Source organism: Corythoichthys intestinalis, chromosome 8 (assembly GCF_030265065.1).
Source record: "Corythoichthys intestinalis isolate RoL2023-P3 chromosome 8, ASM3026506v1, whole genome shotgun sequence".
Lineage (NCBI taxonomy): Eukaryota > Metazoa > Chordata > Actinopteri > Syngnathiformes > Syngnathidae > Corythoichthys > Corythoichthys intestinalis.
Window position 1 is genome coordinate 48,567,390 of NC_080402.1, and position 15,650 is coordinate 48,583,039.

At 39.3% G+C, this 15,650-nt stretch overlaps 1 protein-coding gene across 2 annotated transcripts in view; it reads right to left on the reverse strand.

Annotated features, from left to right (window-relative positions):
- The window catches only part of col9a1a (collagen, type IX, alpha 1a), a 130,136-nt gene that overhangs the window by 86,613 nt on the left and 27,873 nt on the right, over positions 1 to 15,650 (reverse strand). For both annotated transcript variants that reach the window (XM_057843165.1, XM_057843164.1), the window contains exons 6-8: positions 575 to 628; positions 426 to 461; positions 314 to 337 (exon numbers count right to left, since the gene is read on the reverse strand). In XM_057843165.1, the coding sequence (XP_057699148.1) occupies positions 314 to 337; positions 426 to 461; positions 575 to 628 (114 nt within the window). The remainder of the gene's footprint in view (positions 1 to 313; positions 338 to 425; positions 462 to 574; positions 629 to 15,650) is intronic.

A 15,650-nucleotide genomic window follows, 5' to 3' on the forward strand; every position in this document is an offset into this window, starting at 1 on the left:
CGTCACTCGTGAACAAGACCCCAAGATACTTACTTACTTATTTATTTATTTATTTATCCATTAAATTAGGGTTGAGATTCAATACACACACAAAAAAATATTACCAAGGTGTAGGTCTATTTTTGTTTTTATCATTTAGGAATAAAATACAGTGGGGGTTTTTTTGTTTGTTTGTTTGTTTTCTAAATGAGTCCTATTTTGGAGGGGGGGATTCTTTTTCCTTATTATTTTAGGAGGCAAAGAAGGAATCTAAAAGGAATCAAATTCTCATAATGTTTACAAAATTAATTCTCAGTAGTCAGCTGGCACTCACATCCAAGCCGTCTGGTCCCACACCCTGCAAGAGGCCAAACATCATTCAGTTCATAGAAAGAAAGACATTAACACAAACATACAACTGTGAACTCCACAATGGGTGTACTTACAGGCTCACCTGCCGGGCCTGGTGGTCCAGGATCGCCCTGAGGAAAAGATCACACACAAGAACTGAGAGATTTTCCAAAATTCATCTGGTGAAATGTAAGAATCTTTCTTCGGGACATATTTGATCACATTTTATGCAAATTGAACTCACTTTTGGTCCTTTTACACCTGCTGAACCGCGATCTCCAGGTGGTCCCACAGGTCCCTGGAGAAAAGAAGAACTCTGATGACAGTGGTTACAAGAACAACTTGTTACCAGAATTGTTTAATTTTGTGCATAGACTTCATAATAACATTATGTTGTCTATGTTTTGTGAATGCTTGAATCAGACTGAAAGAAAAATTTGGCCTCTCTCAAAGTAAACTACTGTACAGCCAAACCGGTATGTACGTTCTACAATAAGCTGAAGGCTGCCCTCTACTGGCTAACTCGTAACCTACAGGCAACACAGGCACCAATAAATTCAAATGCTGGCACGCATGTCCTCTACAGGCAAATTCTTAACCTACAGAGGGTTGCCCTCCTAATTATCATTCCACAATTATTTAATCAGTCCTGATACAAAAAAAAAAACAAAAAAAAAAAAAAACGCTCTCTGAGAATCAATAGATACTGGCCCACGCCAGATACAGTAGCTACTAAGGGTGTCAACAATAATCGATGCGGCGATGCATCCCGATGCGGGGCATGGACGATTCGATTCGATGCGGGCAACAAGCCTAATCGATTCAGCGCATTTTAAAATATATAAGTACGTTCAAAAATCTTCCCTGCACAATTCCGGTAATGCAACGGATTTGGTTTCCCCATTTGTATTCAGGGTCTCCCCAGGATTGATAAATCTAAATTCAAGACTTTTAAGACCTTTTTTAATGCCATGTCAACTGAAAATTAATACTTTTCTCGCACCCATTATTTAGATCATATTGAATCATATTAAATTAAAGCACTGAACATCAAATTTAACCTCAATTACTAAGTGTGTTTGACAAAAGAATGCTCATATATTGAAGATACAATTAAAACACATTTAAAGTAACATTATAAAGTCTGTCAGAATTTTTTTAAACACACACACGCACACAATAATTATGGACAAAAAGAGGAGGACAGGACTCAGACCAGCCATCTTCTGTAACAGGCTAGCCGCTAGTGCACCTGCCAAGACCCCAGTGAACATGGCTAACTCTCGAGTTAAAACGGCGAAAGTCACATTCATTCGAAAGGCAAACCGAAATGTTTAAGCAGGTCCACTGCCTTCGCATGACACATAAACTGCAACCTAAAGTATCTGGATGTAACTTGAGCCCCTATCACATACTCCAAAACAACGGGAATATCGCGGGACTTAACCGTGCAGCAGTTGTGTGTGAAAACAATTTCCCATGTCGACTGACATGGGAAGCAGTGTGCGTGAAATCAGGCGTTAAATTCCCGGGTCACAGCAGATGGCTGGTGACTTAAATATCATAGTGGCGGCCGATGTAACTTCCTTCCTCTTCGCGGTAAGAGGAAAAGCGGTAAACAAACATCGCAATTATAAACATAGCAAGCTGGAAACAGCTAAATTAAACTGAAAACATAACCAAAATTAAAATGTCAATTATTACGTCGGGCCGGGCCAGGGTTCTTTCTTGCTAACTTTTTGAAATAACTATATATTACCGATGTATGAATGATAATATATATAAAAATACTGTATGGTCATTGCAGAGCCAGAGCGTGCCTATACGCCCTTTTTAATCTTCCCCTGTGCGAGTCCGCAAAACCCCATCTGTTTATTCATTTTTAACAAACTTTTGCAGCGTTATTTCGTTGTGTAAATAAATTTATAATCATCATAAAAATATGTAGTCTATTTAAACATTAAGAAAATGTGTGGTTTTTTTCTGCCAACTGAGAATTCGTTATAAAAGACAGGCTTTTATGCAGACATCGTCACAAATGTTATCACATAAAACGCGGGTCGGGCTTTAATACCCACGGACCAGTTCGGGTCGGGCTGGACTTTTTAGGCCCGATTTTACCTCTATCATAAAGTCTTGATGAGCTTAAATTGGCTACAGTTACGAAGTTGGGAATGCTCCCTCCGGAAAAAAACACGATTTGAGCAACATTATGTTTAACAAACTTTTACAGCATTATTTCATTGTGTTAATGCATTTATAATTGTCATAAAAATATGTAGACTATCTAAACATTAAGAAAATGTGCGTTTTTTTTCTGCCAACTGAAAATTCGTTACAAAAGACAGTTAAGACATCGGGAACGCTCCCTCTGGAACAAAACGCAATATGACCACAATTGTGACAGCCGATGCCGACCAAAAATGACGTAATATCCGAAACAGATCACCAATGAACTCATTTGAAGTATATGAATGGTGGTCTGTTTTGGTGTTCGGAATCCACAATACTTCTGCCTGCAGGGTTTTCGTTCCACCGACAAATGGACACATTTCTGATGCAGAGGTGGATGGATTCTCCGTTTAGCCGGTTGTGGTGGTTCTGCAAGCACGAGTTGCATTTCGATTTGTAGTGCAGTGCATCGTAAAAATTCTATGCGTCATCTTCGTTATGGATTAAAAAAAAAAAAAAAACTTTGTCACGATTGTAATTTAGGTTGCACTGAGATGTTCTTGAATATTAAGACCACGGTGAAAAAAATTCCAGACTTACAACAGCTAATTTAATACTTTTAATACCTTTAATAATGGAAAACTAAATTCAATGCTTTTTTAATACTTTTAATAACCCGCGGGTACCCTGGTGTTATTATTCTCATGTTTCATTTTTTTACACACCGCAGAACTCTGGTCAAGTTTCCCACCAACCTCGTAGAAGCCAAAATTTCTCCAGATGTCTGCTTTCAATGTGTTAGGTGCTTCAATAATCTTTCTCGCTCCCTCTTTCTCCGCTTCAACCATTGTTATGTTATGTCCTCTCTCTCGATTAGAGCTTAGTTCGGGCCTAAAAAAATCCAGCCCGACCCGACCCGGCCCACGTGTATTAAAGGCCGAGAGCCCGAAATTTTACGTTTTATTTGTAGGCTCGAGCCCGAAACCCCCCCAAAAATCTACGTTTCATTTGTAGGCCCGAACCCGTTTTATTTGTGAGGACTCAGCAGGAGGAGCAAATGACGGGATGCAATGCGTGGTTGCGTTTTGTGTGATCACAATTGGGACGATGCCTATGTGCATAGTGATAAATTAAAACCTGTCTTTTGTAACAAAATCTCCCAGTTAAACAAGACTGTAAGATGCATATTCAATAAACATTTATATCTTTTATATTTGTGTGTCCGTTCTATCAGGTGGATAGTTCATGCATCATTCCCTCGGCAAAATGCAATAGACATTTATTTTTAATTTCTTCGAGTTGGCAGAAAAAAACGCAAGTTTTCTTAATGGTTAAATAGTCTACATATTTTTATGATAATTATAAATGCATTTACACAACGAAGTAACGCTGGAAATGTATGTTAAATATATTTCTGTTTGGGATATTGTGCTCACATGCATGCATGCGCCTCTCTGACAAGGAGAGGAACAGCTGCATATACAAAAATAAACTAAAAAACTTTTAAATAACATTCTTTATTTTAATGACTCGCATCAGAACACACAAAAGAACAAGCTGCCTTACGGAGCACTGAAACAAAATAAATAATAACATTTTAAGGAACACCATGCACGAACTCCACGATGTCCTGCTTAGCACGAAGAGGTGCAGCCTTTGAAACAAATGATAATAATGATGTGTGACTAATATCATCTTTTAGGCCAGTACAGTTTTTAAAATGTCTGCTCAGCGTGAAGTTGTCAGTCTTTCTGCTCTTGTACGAGAGCAAAGCCCAGGCCACATTTGTTGCATTCAGCAAGGCCGACACAATTTTCTGTATGCATCTTCCACTATCAATTTAAATCCGTTCCACACACCGCTCGTGGATTCTTGCCTTTTCAATCCCCCCGTCTTTAGTTTGCTTTTCGCCTCTTGGTGCTCTATATCGAAATTCGAAAAGGAAATACCAGGATGCAGAGTTGCAGACTCGCGGAGAGCACTAGAGCGCGAGGGGAAGATTAAAAGGAGGGCGGGGTCACGGCGTTCATGTGCGCAACCAATGCACTGGCTCAGCTGCGGCTCATGTTTGGGATTACCAAAGCGCCTTTTCGTTTTTTTTCAATTTATTTATTTTATAACAAATATTCCTTAGTTTAATATCCATACATCGTTTTAGTTTACAAATATATATTTATTTTAAAAAAGTTAGTGAGAGAGAAGTCTGGCCCGACCTGCACGTAAATGATTGACATTTTGCGAGAAAGATGCTGCTGCACTACAATATTTTCTTTGTCGTTTTCTTTAATATTTACTTGAATATTTTTATTGATGGGTCGTTGTGACTCAAATACATTGACTGTTATTACTGATTTTGCACAGGAGTTCAGATGTTGCACTTATGTGTGAAAGGCTGCTACTGTGTGTAACAAACAGAGAAAGCCCTGGTCTCATTCAAAGCACTAATTAAATGCTGGGATCTGTTTTTTTTTTAATATATATCTGAAAGTATACTATTTTCATTTGACTTCAACCAGGAGTGACACAAGAGCCAATAAAAAGTTGTTTAATGTCTGACCGCTTGTGTTACCTCATGATTCACGAAAAATATGCTTTGCTTTAGAATTTTAATGCATCCCAGGCTTTAATAAATCGCGATGCGTTGCCAAATCGAACCAAATCGAATCGTGACCCTCTGAATCGAATCAAATCGTATCGTGGCCCTCCGAATCGTAATCGAATCGAATCGTGAGGGCAGTGCCGATGCACACCTCTAGTGAGTATAACATCATTTCCTCTTTGCTGCATTGCAAGTTGTCAGCTAATTAAAAGTAATTTTAAAAAATTAAGATTTCACAATAAATTTTCATGCAAAAATATTTGTCCATATATGATTTTTCGATGGAATAATGAATTTTTAAAATGTTAAATGCTTAACCCTGCCTCCGTGGTCTTGTGGTCTAACTGTCAGTGGCGGTTCTATGTATTTCTGAAACAGGAGACAAGAAGGGAGCCACATGTAATCCCTAGGGGGCCGGTGTAGGTTCACTATCCTCTTCCCCTCACTATCCACTCGCTCTCGCTATATGATTGGCCGAAGAGTCGAAATGCTCTCCCGTGATTGGCCGAAGAGTCGAAATGCTCTCCCGTTAAATGCCTGTTTAAAAATGTTCCCGTTGTTACTTCTTGCGTTCGCTTAAAAGTGCTCATTTAAAAAGGAAAACCGATGGATGATACTACACACAGAGCGTATTATTAACAAATGCTAAAGTTGTATATTCATATAGCGAGAATAAGGAACGTCACTGACAAGCGCAGGCCCCCGCGAGTGGATAGTGAGGGGAATAGGATAGTGCGCCTACACCGGGGCCAAGTGGCGCCGCCATTTTTGCTCAGTGTTTGTTTCAGTCAACAAGGCAATACGCAGATGATCCTGCATGTGGCGGTAAAAACATCTTTGTTTGACACTGTCAAACAGAGATGAACCAGTAACGTTTGTAACAATTCGTATTTAATCATACTGTGTGCAAGTAAGGATACAACACATGGAACAATAATTTTAATCACTTTTTTGAGAAGCCATTTTAAAAACGAAAATCAGCATTAAAATTTAACATACTCTAGAATAGGCCTGAACGATTTTAGAAACAACTATCATTGCGATTTTGGAGGGTTGCGATACATTGTGAAATTCAGTGTTGATAATCTTACTTTAAAAAAGTAATTAATTACAGTTACAATTTTTTTCTCCCAAAAAGTAATTGCGTTAGTAACTCAGTTACCTGAATGTAAGAGTAATTAGTTACTTGGCATAGTAACTGGTGATAATTTTCGTTTTTTTTTTCTCAAAAAAAAAAAAAAAAAGGTCACACAATGTGAAGTTTAAAGGGTTTTAGGACAACTGTCCCTAGCCCAATTCTTTACCCTAAACTTAACTAGACAAAGGGGTATTGCGGATATTGCGATAACTAGATAGTAACCTTTGCTACGTGTGGAAGTCATTTAATGTTGTGAATTAACCGTTAAAGTTGTTAAAATTGCTCCCGTTATTGAATTAGTTCCCTTCTGTCTATTTTCGACATGTGTAAGTTTTAGAACTATTTCATCATTTAAAGATAGATTTAAAGTGCGTACGACAGGAAAACAAGTCTTAAATAGAATTATTATGTGAATTAGAATCATATTTTGAGACGATTCGACTATATACAACAATTTAGCAAAGTGCAGATGACGAAAATTTGGCTTTTAATCTGCCGGTTAGCCACGTCTACCATTATAGGGCTCTAGTGTCGCCAACAGGTGAATGACGTCAGCGGAGTCACGATTTCATCTGATTTAGTATGCAGCCCATTTAGGGGGAATTATTCACAACGAGGAAAATGCGACGAAGAGAGACGCAAAATGTCATTGTTTCAGTCTCTGTACTCCAATATTTTTACGGGATATTCTTTTTATCCAAGTATTTTCCCCAATAGCTAAATAAGTGGCTTGAGAAGGACCAGTCAGCCCGTTGACGGGGAATTATTCAGAACGAGGAAAACGTGACGAAGAGAGCCGCAAAATGTCATTGTTTCAGTCTCTCTACTCCAATATTTTTACAGGATATTCTTTTTATCCATGTATTTTTCCCCAGTAGCTAAATAAATGGCATGGTCATGGCAAGTAACAGTCTTGTGCTAAATGGAATATGAAATAATAAAAATGCATTTATTCAAGACGACATGGCAAAATTACTCCATAATGGTCAAAACTGTCTACTTCATCTTTACTGTCGCACCTCCCGAACGATATTTTACGCTACCTAGATCGAGCTTACGTCATTTCCCTTCCCCCGCTTCTGGGAATGTAAAAAAACCAAGAGGCGTGACAGCTAGCCGACATGCTAACCCGAACCGAGTGATGTTTCAAAGTCTTCGAAGCGTAAAATCACACATAACTAGCCCAGAACATTTCACATGACGACTGGGTTGTCGACTGTCTTCGCCGATTGGCAAACCGCCCGGCGGAGAGCAATTTACAGCTTGTTCTCCTGCTACTACTGACAGCAGAGCTCGCCGGGGAAGCAGCTGGACAATGACCGCCGAACTAACCGGCCGACGTCGGAGCAGCGTGTAGCTGCCAAATGGTCAACACGAATATGGCAAAATAATGCTTTACTACACGGCGAAGTTGTAAACAGCGAGATACTCAGTGGAGTAGGGCGGCTGCAGTTGTTGTGCAGCTAACGTGCAGCTAATGTGTATGAGGAGAGCTTTTTACATGCCTATCCATGATCAAACGTAAGTAGTCCTTTATTTAAAGAAAGTTTGTAGTGTTAACTTTGTAATCGCTGTATTCGCGGCTATTTTTAACACAAAGTTGCAATTTCTGATCGGTCAGAAAATTTGACAGAACACCGTGCACATGAGGAGGGCTATAAGCCGAGGATAGTATCATTCTTGATTCAGCTCAAGCTGTGTGCAGACGCACTCTTCCGAGCTCCCACGAGCAACTTATCTCAACCAATAAGCGCTCAGGGCCAACTCAACGCAAACAAGCTCGACTCCCAGTATGGCTCCAAAGAATTTGAAATCTGGAGACTTGGATGATATAAAATCCTCCATACAGAAATTGGAGGTCTCCTTGACTGGCTTGTTTCAAAGCCAAAATAAAGAAAATCAAAGGAGAAATCAAGAAATCGTCAGAGAGCTCCAGTTAATGTGTGCTGAAAACGAGAAACTCAAGCAGGCGGTCGAGGAGAGAGATGTTCGCATCAAAAGGCTGGAAATTTTGGCTGATGATCTCGACCAGTGCCGACGCGCAAATGAGCTCATCATTTCGGGATTACAACTGACGCCTAGCCCAGGTGATGCAGTGGCGCAACTGGCAATCGCTAAGCTGAAAGAGTATGGAACAAACATGGAACCGCTGGACATCCGTCGCTGCTTTCTGCTACCATCTGGGGGGGTGGACCGGCGACGGTGCTCATGAAGCTGGCAGACCACAAGACTAAAACTGCCCTGTTTAACCAGCGCCGCCACCTGAAAGGGTCGAAGATTTTTTTGAATGACAACTTGACTCGCCGAAATGCCAAAATTGCAAGAAAAGCACGTCAACTCAAGAAAGCTGGGAAAATAGCCAACACCTGGGTCTCGGATTGCAGGATCCTTATCAAGATGCAAGATATGAAGATAAAAGCAATAAGGAATCTTGAGGAGCTGACCCCACTTGAAAATTAATGATGACATCTGAAACCACACTTTAGCTTGATCCGGACCACAACTTCTACAATAGCATGTTGGATAACTGTAAATACTACACAGCGGACCAGTATAACAACTCCGTGGATGTGGACGGTAAGCTGAAACTTATCAACGGCAGGAGTCTCTACAAGAATTTTGAACACATAAAGGATTATCTACTAAAGATAAGAAAGGCTCTGACTTTTTTTTTATTAAACGCTTCATTGAGTGAGTCCACTCGAATTCACTCACGTTTTGATACTCATGCTGCCAAAAACAGCCCCTCACTTACACAATGAATGAGTTGCCACAGCACATTTCAGACAGGGCTACCACTAGCGTATAACAAGCTTAACGATGATTAACACATTTGTGCTTTTGATGGTAGAGGCTACCATTTCTTCCCTGGCCAGATGAAAGCTACAAACCTGTCAATCATTGTTAACTTTAAGTACCAAACAGCAGTTGCAATGGTGACCGAGAAAAACAGTTTGGTCACACTGCTTAGCAGGAGGGACGGTGAGAGGCTGTGGCAATGTACGAGCATGAAGCAGAAAAATAAGTTTGCATCATAGACTTCATAATGTATTGACGGGTCAGATAGGTCATGCACTGCACCTCACATTCAAGTAAGGGGCCGCCCACATCAAGGGGAGCTATTCACAAACACACGCACGCAGTGATCTAATGCAGATTTCTGTTGAAAAAGTGCGAAAGCTATACCACATACAAGCAGGAAGGATTGTCTCAGGAGTGATTTGTTCGAGGATTCAAGGTAATTATTATATTTTTCGTATTATGCATGCATTTTGAAACGTTGTGAAAAAAATCAATGGGAGAAATTAGCCACTACTGCAATGGTATCATAGTTCACCATATTTACGTGAAATAAATGCTAACTGCACGTTTTTTTGTTGTTGTTGTTGCTGTTAACCAAGAATCGAGACTGTTTTACATCTATATCTATAAAGAATTTGGGGATGTAAGCATTTATTCACAAGAATTGTCACAGGAAAAGCTTTGTTTACATCAGGCGGCTGCTAGCTATATTCACTGACAGACTGGCATTGTACTTCAACATATTTACGTAAAATAAATGCTAACTGCATGCTTTTCTTTGCTTTCAACCAAGAATCGAGACTGTTTTACGTCCATATCCATAAAGAATTACGGGATTTAAGCATTTATTCACAAGAATTTTCAATGAAAAAAGCTCTTTGTCTGTGATTCCTCTCGGTCAGCGTTGACGGCCTCGCCAACAATGCAGGCCCCTTATTTATCGGCCCCGCGCCCCATGTCCCCTCAATACATTATGAAGTCTATGGTTTGCATGTTCCCCAAAAAAATATTGCACGTCCTTGCAATGTGAGTATTGTGCATCCTCACAACGCGATGACAATGTTTAAATGATATATTGTTCAGGCCTACTTTAAAAACAACACGTTCTCATTCATTCTCACTTCAGAATATAAGGATTTACCGATTGTGATGCTTTGTGCTAAAATAGGAAAACGGGGCACTTCAGGGGCCATTCAAATTAGATTGTGCAAGTGCCCCTGTGGCCCCATCCCTAAAACCACTGTCAGTTTTTTTTTTTTTTTTTTTAGATAGTTTTTTTTTAACCTGCCATGTTCAACTGTTTAGATACAGAGAAAAGGGATCTGAGTGTCTTTATAGGATGAGCAGTGTTAATGTGCTACATGGAATTTTAGTGTACTCCTATTATGTTTATATTGAGTTGTTTATTATTATTCATTAATTCATTTTCCATGCCGCTTTTTCCCTTATTATTATTATTTATCTCACTACACTACACTAGTTTACACAACAACTCCATAGATAATAACTGGCATAGACACTGTTTAATCTTATTTTGCGCACTTATAGATAGTCAAATTTATCATCTCCATATCCCTAATTTATCATTGCACATTCCTCTTACTTTATGTGAATAGTTTCTGCATCTACAGTGGGGCAAATAAGTATTTAATCAACACTTGAAAACCCAGAAAATCAAATTGTTTGATTTTTTAATTAATTAAAATTAAGTTAAAATAAATAAATTCATTATTAATTTATTTGCAAATCATGGTTGAAAATAAGTACATGGTCAATACCAAAAGTTCATCTCAATACTTTGTTATGTACCCTTTGTTGGCAATAACAGAGGCCAATCGTTTTCTGTAACTCTTCACAAGCTTTTCACACACTGTTGCTGGTATTTCGGCCCATTCCTCCATGCAGATCTCCTCTAGAGCAGTGATGCTTTGGGGCTGTCGTCGGGCAACACGGACTTTCAACTCCCTCCACAGATTTTCTATGGGGTTGAGATCTGGAGACTGGCTAGGCCAGGACAATGAAATGCTTCTTACGAAGCCACTCCTTTGTTTCCCTGGCTGTGTGGTTGGGATCATTGTCGTGCTGAAAGACCCAGCCACGTCTCATCTTCAATGCCCTTGCTGATGGAAGGAGATTTTCACTCAAAATCTCTTGATACATGGCCCCATTCATTCTGTCCTTTACACAGATCAGTCGTCCTGGTCCCTTTCCAGAAAAACAGCCCCAAAGCATGATGTTTCCACCCCCATGCTTCACAGTGGGTATGGTGTTCTTCAGATGCAATTCAGTATTCTTTCTCCTCCAAACACGAGAACCTGTGTTTCTACCAAAAAGTTCTATTTTGGTTTCATCTGACCATAACACATTCTCCCAGTCCTCTTCTGGATCATCCAAATGTTCTCTAGCGAACCGCAGACACGGCTGCACGTGTACTTTCTTCAGCAGGGGGACACGTCTGGCAGTGCAGGATTTGAGTCCCTGGCGGCACATTGTGTTACTGATAGTAGCCTTTGTTACTGTGGTCCCAGCTCTCTGCAGGTCATTCACTTGGTACCCCTGTGTGGTTCTGGGATTTTTGCTCACCGTTCTTGTTATCATTTTGACGCCACGGGGTGAGATCTTGCATGGAGCCCCAGATCGAGGGAGATTATCAGTGGTCTTGTATTTCTTCCATTTTCTAATAATTGCTCCCACAGTTGATTTCTCTACACCAAGCTTTACCTATTGCAGATTCAGTCTTCCCAGCCTGGTGCAGGTCTACAATTTTGTCTCTGGTGTCCTTCGACAGCTCTTTGGTCTTGGCCATAGTGGAGTATGGAGTGTGGACAGGTGTCTTTTATACCGATAATGAGTTAAAACAGGTGCCATTAATACAGGTAACGATTGACGCCTCGTTCGACTTCGTTAGAAGAAGTTAGACCTCTTTGGCAGCTATAAATCTTCCTTGTTTGTAGGTGACCAAATACTTATTTTCCACTCTAATTTGGAAATAGATTCTTTAAAAATCAAACAATGTGGTTTTCTGTCCCCCCCCCAACCCCCCAGCCCCCCCCCCCCCCCCCCCCCCCACACACACACACACACACACACACATTCTGTCTCTCATGGTTGAGGTTTACCCATGTTGACAATTACAGGCCTCTCTAATCTTTTCAAGTAGGAGAACTTGCACAATTGGTGGTTGAGTAAATACTTATTTGCCCCACTGTATAGCTTAGGGCATTTAATGAACATACCTATCTGTAATATATGTTCAAAACACAATTGTGTTTTAATATTCTTATGTAATGTAATTTCTTTATTCACAGTTGAATCTGTACTTGTTACTCTTGTTTTGCACTTCTGGCTACATGTAAACTGCATTTGTTGCACTTGTATGTGTGCAATAACAATAAAGTTGAATCTGAATCTGAATCAAAGAAAGCAGTTGGACGGAAGGGGTTTGGGCGGGACAGATAGAAAGGGAGAAAATGACAAAATATGCAACTTAGTAACTTTGCTGTCTCTTCATTACGCAGTACAGTTTGTTGTATACTAGTACTATTCATATATTTTGCTGGTTCATTTTTTAATGTAATTCCACAGTCTACCACGAGATGGTGACACACTTTTTTGGCCCTGAAAAGGTGTTTTAATAGTTTCTAAATTAGATTTATCACGTTTAAACATAAAGTTTATCACTTTATATTTTGATATTGAACTTTTTCCAGTGTGATTGAAAAAAAGGTGCTGTGCTTGGGTGTAAACATGATAGCTATGTCTAATTGGGTTTAAGATTATGAGAGGGTTCTTGTTCGAAATCCCTTTGAGTCTGAGAAGGTCTGGTATAAAGTACACATCCATCCCCTCCTCCTCTTCCTTGTTCTATGTTGCAATAAGGATCCGAGTGAGTCCAGACGGTTAACAGAACCACTGCCACCGAAGCCGCATCTCTACAGAACACACTGGCTCCATTCTGCTCTGTCCCCCCACAGCGCTCTCAATCTCCCCCCTTGCCAATCTGCACAAAAAGAGCCCTGTTTCCATCAGGAAGCAAGTGGGGTGCAGGATACATGGACCAGGTTGAACATTTTCTACAGTTTATGCCATTCAGTTAGCGTAGGCAAGGAAAAACTGCAGTTTGTGTCTCGATTTCTTTAACGGAGAAATGTATACAGTATGCAATATATGTAGGATAATCAAGATTACTAATATAAATAACAATTTTGGGTTATTTTGACATATTTATTTCTGAAAATTCATTTATTCATTCATTTTCCATGCCGCTTCATCCTCTGAACAAAATATGTAAAATTCATGTTTATTTCACTATTTTCAAAATGTGTTGTTTACAGTCAGAGGTGGGTAGTAACGTGTTACATTTACTCCGTTACATTTTTTGAGGAAAATGTACTCCTAAGAGTAGTTTTACTAAGCCATACTTTTTACTTTTGAGTAGATTTGTGAAGAAGAAACGCTACTCCTACTCCGCTACTTTGAACTACATTAGTCGTTACGTTTCTTCTTTATTCTACATATTATATTTTTTTTTTTTTTTTTTTGCCAGAGACGCCAACAGTGTCAGTTTGACCAATGAGACGTCGCAAAAATAATCACATGATTCCATTATACCAATCAGACTCAAGCTTGCCGTTCTATGACCACACCGGCCTGTTGAACCAGGTGGGGTCTTTAAAGCACTGTTAAAAATTAAGTATTTGACATAGAGCGCTGCCGTGAACATGACACGAAAGGTCAAATTTTAACCTCTCTCCTATGTTTTATTTGGCACTGATTGACCACAGAAAACCGTAGATCTGATCCTTCTATTTTCATAATAGGAAATGTGTTTTCTCCACTAGAAAGCAGTCATGCTCGCATACTTAAATGAATGATGCTTCTTTTCTGTATTTTTTTTTTTTTCTCGCTGGAATTCAATTTTTTTGTATTTCTTTGGCTTAATGTGGTTAGGTAAAATGTAATGCTGTCAAAATTATCGCATTAACGGGCAGTAATTAATTTTTTTAATTAATCACGTTAAAATATTTGATGCATTTAACGCACATGCCCCGCTCAAACAGATTAAAATGACAGCATAGTGTAATGTCCATTTGTTACTTGTGTTTTTTGGTGTTTTGTCGCCCTCTGCTGGCGTTTGGCTGCGACTGATTTTATGGGTTTCAGCACCATGAGCACTGTGTAATTACTGATCATCAACAATGGCGAGCTACTAGTTTATTTTTTGATTGAAAATTTTACAAATTTCATTAAAACGAAAACATTAAGAGGGGTTTTAATATAAAATTTCTATAACTTGTACTAACATTTATCTTATAAGAACTACAAGTCTTTCTATCCATGGATCGCCTTAACAGAATGTTAATAATGTTAATGACATCTTGTTAATTTTTTGTTCTGATAAACAAATACAGTACTTATGTACAGTATGTTGAATGTATATATCTGTCTTGTGTCTTATCTTTCCATTCCAACAATAATTTACAGAAAAATATGGCATATTTTATAGATGGTTTGAATTGCGATTAATTACGATTAATTAATTTCTAAGACGTGTTAACTCGATTAAAAATTTTAATCGTTTGACAGCCCTAGTAGAAAGTTATAGTCTTCTTTTTTTAATTATAGTTATAACAGTTTATATAGATATTTTGTAATCAAACATTGTAAGCACTCACAATGTTACTCATTACTTGAGTATTTTTTTCACCAAATACTTTTTTACTTTTACTTGAGTAATATTATTTTTGAGTAACGCTACTCTTATTTGAGTCAAATTACTCACATCAAATAGTTCATTAGGTAAGTGAATAAAAACTAGATGAAAATTGAATAAATTCATTTTAATAAACCATTTGGAGGAAGAAAGGGCTATATAAGAGCAACAAATAAAGCATTTACTTTTGTCATGAATTATGATTCATGTTCATTTGCTAAACATTCATTCATTCATTCATTTTCCATGCCGCTTATTCCTCACGAGGGTCGCGGAGGTGCTGGAGCCTATCCCAGCTAACTTCGGGCAGTAGGCAGGGGACACCCTGAATTGGTTGCCAGCCAATCGCAGGGCACAAGGAGACACACAACCATTCACGCACACACTCACACCTATGGACAATTTAGAGTGTTCAATCAGCCTACCATGCATGTTTTTGGGATGTGGGAGGAAACCGGAGTTCCCGGAGGAAACCCACGCAGGCACGGGGAGAACATGCAAACTCCACACAGGAAGGCCGAAGCCCGGGATTGAACCCTTGATCTCAGAACTGTGAGGCAGACGTGCTAACCACTCAGCCACCGTGCCGCCTATTTGCTAAACATATTGTCTTTAATTAATTTAATCAAGCAAACAAACAATGTGGTAAAATCCACTCACTTTTAATATCGTGGTAATATCCCGCTCCCAGTGTGCTGTTGCCTTTCCCAAATGAGTTGGGGGCAAATGACGTACTACGCCCGAAACTGGTCGCAGGTCAGTCACACAACACATCAGAGACAGGCAACCATTCGCAATCACTTTTTTGCGGTCACTGAGAAGGAACTGAACCTACTGTGCCGGCACTGAAGTCAGTGTGTATATATAAACTGTATATTCATTCATTCATTCACTCA